This window comes from Zalophus californianus, chromosome 11 (assembly GCF_009762305.2).
Source record: "Zalophus californianus isolate mZalCal1 chromosome 11, mZalCal1.pri.v2, whole genome shotgun sequence".
NCBI classification, from domain to species: Eukaryota; Metazoa; Chordata; class Mammalia; order Carnivora; family Otariidae; genus Zalophus; species Zalophus californianus.
The window spans coordinates 108,282,331-108,289,758 of NC_045605.1; the positions used below are offsets into that span (position 1 = coordinate 108,282,331).

The 7,428-nt window shown below is 59.4% G+C and overlaps 1 protein-coding gene across 2 annotated transcripts; it reads left to right on the forward strand.

Moving 5' to 3' along the window:
* The first annotated feature begins 747 nt into the window (after nucleotides 1–747).
* Nucleotides 748–6,769, forward strand: LOC113914363 (aryl hydrocarbon receptor interacting protein). 2 transcript variants are annotated; one of them, XM_027579518.2, is made up of 6 exons: nucleotides 748–976; nucleotides 3,534–3,713; nucleotides 5,021–5,209; nucleotides 5,832–6,008; nucleotides 6,108–6,241; nucleotides 6,513–6,723. In XM_027579518.2, exons 1-6 carry the CDS (start codon nucleotides 878–880, stop codon nucleotides 6,583–6,585), a joined length of 852 nt encoding a protein of 283 aa, XP_027435319.1. In that variant the 5' UTR covers nucleotides 748–877; the 3' UTR covers nucleotides 6,586–6,723. The 2 variants fall into 2 exon arrangements, with proteins under 2 accessions (XP_027435319.1, XP_027435318.1); XM_027579517.2 differs by having other exon boundaries at nucleotides 752–976; nucleotides 6,108–6,249; nucleotides 6,513–6,769.
* The last annotated feature ends 659 nt before the right edge of the window (nucleotides 6,770–7,428 follow it).

Below are 7,428 nucleotides of genomic sequence, written 5' to 3' on the forward strand. Positions count from 1 at the left end.
CCTTTAAATTTAATCCTTTAAATTTAAATCCTTTAAATCCTTTAAATTAAAGTGGTAAGAAGGCTCTTATCACTATTGTTCACAGCTAGTTTCCAGAGGCCAAGAAAAACCTTGTTTTAGTCCCCAAAGTACCTCACTTCTATCGGTCATATATTTTCTCATATTTATTATGCACCTACTGTGTGCCTGACACTGTGGATTCAGGGGACTACTCACCCACTCCTGACCCCGTGAGGGGCTCTCTCCGTCCCTTCTTGGTAGATTACTGTACTCACAGGAATACTGAAACCCTCCTTCCCCTGCCTCTTACTCCTGGTTTTATTTTTTATTTTTCACTTATTTGGGGTGTTTGTTGTTGTTGTTGATGTTGTTGTTTTTTAGAGAAAAATCCAGGACGCAAAAGTCAAAAGAAAATTAAAGGCCAGCAAAGGATACACAACAACAGTAGCTTTAGGGTGCGGCGTGACGGATGGCGTCCCCCGCATTCTCCGCGCCCTGTAAGGCTGTTGCAGTACTACAACTTTAAACGGGTTGGGTGGGGGCACACAACCACGCGGAACGGCCAGTCCAAATCCATTCAAGGACACGATTGCCAGGGACGCCCCGCCCGCTCCCGCCCTGCAGACCCTGGCCCCGCCTCTCCGACAGGCCCCCGGGGCCTCCCGGTCGGACCCGCCCCTGGCGAGACGCGCGCGCTCGGCCGCTGCGCAGAGAACCAATCACAGTCCGTCTCTACGTTTAGTCCCTTTTTGGCGTCTGCCCTCAGCCAAAATGGCGCCATCTCGGAAGTTGCCGAAGCTCTAGAAGTTGCCGAAGCAGGTCCGGAAGCTGCCGAAGGAGTCCGGAAGTTACCGAAAGAGAGCAGCGGGGAAGAAGGATGGCGGATATCACCGCAAGACTCCGGGAGGACGGGATCCAAAAGCGTGTGATACAGGAGGGCCGAGGAGAGCTCCCTGACTTTCAGGATGGAACCAAGGTTCGTGCGTAGCCCCCTCCCCTCACCCCTTCTGCGGCGCGGTGCGCATGCGAGGCGGGAGGAGGCCTTAGGCGAGAGGTTGCGCATGCCCAGATAGCAGCGGTCGGTGACCCTACTGCTCACATGCCGAGCTCGACGCTGGTTGGTCTGGATTTAAGTAGGGGGTGATTTTGGATATGTCTGCCTCGCCCCGTGGCTTGGCCGTGTGGCCGCATTGGTCGCGGAGGCCGTCAGTCATCCTAAGAAGGTTGCAGGGGTTTGGCTTCAGTGCTTGAGCGGACCGGGCGCTGGAGGAGACCCGGAGCAGGAGATCTGGGACCTGGGCGGTGCCCCGGGACTGAGGAGGAGGCCCTGGGCCTCCGGGTTGCAAGGTTCAAGTTCTTTTATAGATGGGAGGGCCTTCTGAAAACACTTAGACCAGCTCCCATTGTTTAGATGGGAAAAATGAGGCCCCGGAGCACACAAACCTATTGAATTTGTCCAGAGGTCAGGTCTGCCAGACTGGAACTCTTCGGCAGAGTTTTTTAGGACGGCTAGGTGATGTTGCTCAGGACAGATAAGGACTAGGAAATTAAAAAGCCTACTACCTTCCTCCTTTGTATACCCATGCCTCTCCAGCCCCCTTCCCCTATGTCTCCAAGCTTCCCTGCTTCTGCTCATGCAGTTCCCTCTTCCTGGAGGGCCTTTCCCGGTTGCCACTTGTCTGTAGAGTCAGGAGCTTCCCAGGGGCAGCCCCTGGGCCCAGCAGAGCAGTCACACAGAACATGCAAATTGAACGAATGACCAAAGATCCTGGCTTCGACTGGGACACCGAAAGTAAGAGTGGCTGTGAATGAACACATTGTCCTCCAGCAGCACTAGGCCCAGGTTGAGCAGGTAAAGATCCTAGGCTGGCCCAGTGTGAGTGCCCTGAGAGCGAGGGAAGCTGCATCCTTCTGGTGATCGGCTATATTAAGAGGGCTCCTTCCAGAGTGGAGAGAAGAGGTGTGGGGGTGGTTGCATATCCCGATGGGCTGGGGGGGTTGACGGCCTTGAAGAAAGTCCTGGCAAGGGAGATCCTGGATGGAACAGACACCAAAAGGAGAGACATTGTAAAGATAGTGAAGATATGTGAACAGTGGCACCAAAAAACAGGGACAGGTAATACCCAGTAACAATCCCCAGCGTAGGCTGAGTGCTCACAGTGAGCCCTGTGCTAAATACCACACAGGTTTATTTCCTTTCATTCCCACAACGTGGGATGGAGACTGTGAGTGCTTCCACCGTATTGACTTGGAAACGGAGTTCAGGGTTGCGGCCTGGTGTGGTGGGCAAGAACGTGGGCTTCTCTACCTATATCCTGCCAAGGGTTCAGTCTTCAGATCCCTTCTCTCTGCACTCACCCGCGGATGATCTCCCCAGGCTCATCCCTAAAAAGCCCTCCATGCCTGGACTACTCCCACAGGTGTATTTCTGGCTGCGCCTCTCCCTTAAACCTGATATCCAGCTCCCAACTCACTGTCACCACTTGGATGGCTGGTTGGCAACTCAAACTTAACCTGCTGCACCAAGTCTTTCCCCATCTCAGTGAAGGGCACGTTCAGCCTTCTGGTTGCTCAGGCCAAAACCCTCCATGGCCCCTCCTGTTCGCTCACGTCTTGAGAACGCACCCAGGATCTGACCACTTCTCAAGGTTTCTCCCATTACCACTCTGGTCCAGGCCTCTGTTGTCCGCCCTGGCCTACTGCACTCACCTCCTAACTCACCTTCCTGCATCTGCCCCCCCGCCCCGCATTCTATTCTCTCATCTTGGCAGCTGTGGAACCCAAGTCAGATCCTGTCCCTCCTCTGCATGGAGCCGCCCAGAGTAAAAACACGACGTCCTCACCACAGCCTCCAGGCCCGGCAGGATTTGTCCCCTTGACTCCGGTGACCCCACAGTGCACCCCTCCTCTCATTCACTCTGCTTCTGCCACACTGGCCTTGATGCTTCTTGAACACACCACACGATCACCCTGCTGTTCTTTTGGCATAGAAGGTTCACACCAGTGTCCTACCCCAGCATCTGGTCTGGCGTGCTTCCTCTCTTCCTCTCTTCAGATCTCTGCTTAAGTGTTGCCTCCTCAGACAGTGCCCGCCTCCCGTGTATAAATCCGCCCCGTCTTCCTCTGCTGCATTTTGTTTTCTGACCTGTAGCCCTTAGCTCCACTGTCCACAGTACGCTGTTTTGTTTCAGACTCATCTCCTTTCCCTGGAAGTTCCATGTGAACTCTGTGGGTGCAGGGACTTTTGTCTTTGTTTACTGCTGTGTCTAGCACAGAGCTCAGGCACATAATATGTGCTCAGCAAATATTTATTGAAAGAACATTTGGTGCCAGAGTGCTTGGGATCCCATCCCAGCCTGTCCACCCCCAAACCGTGTGACTTAGTTTCTTCCCCTGGGTGGTGGGGTAGAGGTCAGGTAGTGACCCTTGGGCGAGGCCTGTACCCTGTGCTATCTGCAGGCTGGGAGCTGGGCTTGGCCTTGGGGGCTTGGTGAGAGCTTGTGCCCTTGCCTTATCCCACATGTGGCCTGTAGGCCACGTTCCACTATCGGACTCTGCACAGCGACAAGGAGGGCGCCGTGCTGGACGACAGCCGGGTGCGTGGCAAGCCCATGGAGCTCATCATTGGCAAGAAGTTCAAGCTGCCTGTGTGGGAGACCATCGTGTGCACCATGCGTGAGGGGGAGATCGCCCAGTTCTGCTGTGATGTCAAGGTACCTGGCATCCGGCACCTTACCTGTAGTGTCTGTCCTGCCGTTCCCTATTCCCCATCCCAGGGCCTGTGCCCTAGCTAGGCCACCGCCAGCTCCCTCCAGGGCGCCACACCAATAGGACATTGGGGTCCTGGCCTCTTCTGCCTTCTCCTCTTTATTAGCCAGGCGGCAGCCAGGGGACTGGTTCTCAAATGCGAATGACCCGCACAACTGCGTCTTTAATCCTCTCTGGGCCCTAGTCACTGTCAGACTGTCCCGCGGCCCTGCAGGGTCCGACTCCTGCCAGTCTTCCCCTCCCACTCACCTCCCTGCCTTTCCTTTCCATCCCCTTCTTGGCCAAGATCCTCCCTCATGCTTCACAGTGAATTCCTGGGGTCACTATCTCCAGGAAACCCTCCCTGACTGCCGGTGGTTGGCTTGAAACCCCTCCTGTGGGTCCTCTAACCCCTCGTGCCCTGCATGGCCAGGGTCTGGTCCTCTGCCTGGGTCTCAGCTACTGCAGAGCAGGGACTGGACCTGTTTACCGTTAGCTCAAAACACTCAGCACCAAGACTTAAGACGTGTCTGCTGGCTGGATAAACCGTACTCCAGCAGTCTGCCCCCATATAGGTCGTAGGGGCAGTGAGCAGAGCTGGTTGTACTGGGGTGGGGGTTAGTCTCACTCACCTCCTAACTCACCTTCCAGCATCTGCCCCCGCATTCTTCTCTCTCATCTTGGCAGCTGTAGAGTCTGGTTCCCACCATCTCAGCAGCTGTTCCTAGTGAAAGGTCAAAGGCTAGGTCCTCTATGCCTGCAGGTCTTGGCCAAGGGCTTTGAGTTCCTATCTTGGGCCCAGACCTGAGACAGGCCCTGAATGGGGTGGGGCTGGGGCAGGAGAGAAGCAAGAGACGCTGAGAACAGAGTGTGGAGGGAGGGACCCCAGGACGGTGAGAAGTCCAGCTTGTGGGCTACACCTCCGGGAGGAGGAAGAGGCAGGAGTCCCACTGAGCTTGTAAGGGCAGGGGAGATGGGGTGACAGTGAGAGTGTGTGTTTGTGTTGGGCGTGGGAGGGGTGCTTAGTTTGGTGGCCAGAGAGTGTGGCAGGAGCTGGGGACTTCGACAGAACAGAAGGCTGGGACGCCAGAGGACTCCTGAGGGAGAAGCCCTCTTGCATTTTAACGGACAGGGGCCTGAGCCAGTTGCTGCCCTCTCTGGGCTTCAGTGTCCTTTCTCAGATGGTGATGGGGCCAGGGGCTGGGCCTCTTGGGCCTGGTGACCAGGCAGCCCACGCTGACAGAGCCCCTGGTGCCCGCTCGCCTTTCTGCAGCATGTGGTCCTGTATCCGCTGGTGGCCAAGAGTTTGCGCAACATCGCAGCCGGCAAGGACCCTCTGGAGGGCCAGCGGCACTGCTGTGGTATCGCCCAGATGCAGGAGCACAGTTCCCTGGGCCATGCCGACCTGGACGCCCTGCAGCAGAACCCCCAGCCTCTCATCTTCGACATTGAGATGCTTAAGGTGAGGGGCCACCAAGCCCCAGGGGCCTCACGCGGAAACTGGCCCCGCCTGCCTGCCCGGGGCTGTGGGCTCAGTGGATGGACAGTTGTGGGGGTTGGGACAGGGTGGGTACAAGAACGCCTGGTGGGACCCCAGCAGTCCCCCTGGGTCTCCCCCCTGCCTAGGAGGGGGGGGCCCACTGCTTCCAGAAGTCTCTGTGAGGGTGGAGCTTTTCACCGTCTTGTTCGCGGCTCTGTTCCTGGAAGCTGGGCAGGTAGGAGGTGCTCCTTAAATGGTTGTCGAGCGGTCAGTGAGTGAACAAGCAGTGCTGGACCACTGCTCCTCCGTCCTCAACAAGTATGATGGTGAGCACCGGGTGCGGCGCTGCGCCCTGCCGGGCCCCGGCACGAGCCCCAGCACACGTCCTCCACCCGCGCAGGGCCGTGGGCTCTGCGGTGCCAGTGACGGGGTTCGGCAGGGTGTGGTTGGCATCCTCGGGTTGGGAGGGCTCTAACCCAGGAGGTTCTGCTCCTGGTGTCCGAGGCCCAGAGGCCAGGCAGGCCTGCCGCGGAGAAGCCGTGGTCTCCCCCGCCGCGCGCCCCCCCCCCAGGGCCTCACCCTGACGCGGCCCGCGCTCTGGCAGGTGGAGAACCCCGGCACATACCAGCAGGACCCCTGGGCCATGACGGATGAGGAGAAGGCGAAGGCGGTGCCGGTCATCCACCAGGAGGGCAACAAGCTGTACCGTGAGGGCCACGTGAAGGAGGCCGCCGCCAAGTACTATGACGCCATCGCCTGCCTCAAGAACCTGCAGATGAAGGTGCGGCCCCGGGGGCTGTGGTGGGGTGGGGGTGAGGTGGGGAGCCAAGGGACCCAGCTCTCAGCACCTGCTGCCCTCCCCATGCGCCCGTGCCCCCAGGAGCAGCCTGGGTCCCCTGACTGGATCCAGCTGGATCAGCAGATCACCCCGCTGCTGCTCAATTACTGTCAGTGCAAGCTGGTGGCGCAGGAGTACTATGAAGTGCTGGACCACTGCTCCTCCATCCTCAACAAGTATGACGGTGAGCACCGGGCGCGGCGCTGCGCCCTGCCGGGCCCCGGCACGAGCCCCTGCACACATCCTCCACCCGCGCAGGGCCGTGGGCTCTGCGGTGCCAGTGATGGGGTTCGGCAGGGTGTGGTTGGCATCCTCGGGTTGGGAGGGCTCTAACCCAGGAGGGGACCGCGGTGCCAGAAAGTCAGGCTGGGCAGCTGCCTTGTCCTGCCCCCCCGCCCGCCCCCCCTCATGCCTTTGCACACCTGCTGCCCGCTGGGGCCCCTGCAGACAATGTCAAGGCCTACTTCAAGCGGGGCAAGGCGCACGCGGCTGTGTGGAATGCCCAGGAGGCCCAGGCTGACTTTGCCAAGGTGCTGGAGCTGGACCCTGCCCTGGCGCCCCTCGTGACCCGTGAGCTGCGGGCCCTGGAGGCGCGGATCCGGCAGAAGGACGAAGAAGACAAGGCTCGCTTCCGGGGCATCTTCTCCCACTGACAGGGCCCCACCTCGCCCCGCCTCGCCCCGCCTCGCCCCGCCTCGCCCCGCCTCGCCCACTGCTGCGGCTGCCGGCACCCCTGCCCGCCCCCACCCCCATGACGTCCCGCCTCTCTGTATATAAAGGCCGTATTTATCTCTCCCTGGGCCTGCCGAGCTGATCCATTGGGGGAGCCGGGGTTATCACCTCGAATTTCTGGTACTCGGGTGGTCTTGGGAGGCAAAGGTTTGGGGTCGTAACCCGAGCTTCCCATTTAGCAGCTCCAAGACCTCTCTGGGCCTCAGTGTGCCCAACAGAGGTGAGCAGGAGGGTCTCTGTCACAAGGGAGGTGTTTTTTTTTGCCGGCCAGGGCCGAGGTGCCTGGGGGCCTTCAGTCCTCAGGGGGAGATGAAGGCACAGCCAGGAAGGCCAGAGAGAGATGGGCCCCCCACTGTAGCTCTCCCCTCCAGCCTCTGGTCCCGTGGTCTTACGGCCCCAGGCCCCTGTGAACTGGAGGGCTGACACAGGTTGGGGGGGCGGGGTGGGGTGGGGGGACTGTTCAGGAGGCAGCGCCGGGTGGAAGAGCCCTCCATGAGACCTCCGGGGCCCCGGCCCCCAGCGTGGCCTTGCCTCTAACCCATGCTGCGACCCTGGGCGCATCCCGGCCCCTCTCAGCCCTTCAGTGTCCCCATCAAACTGGAAACTGGGCTTGGTTGCACTGTGGTGCCAG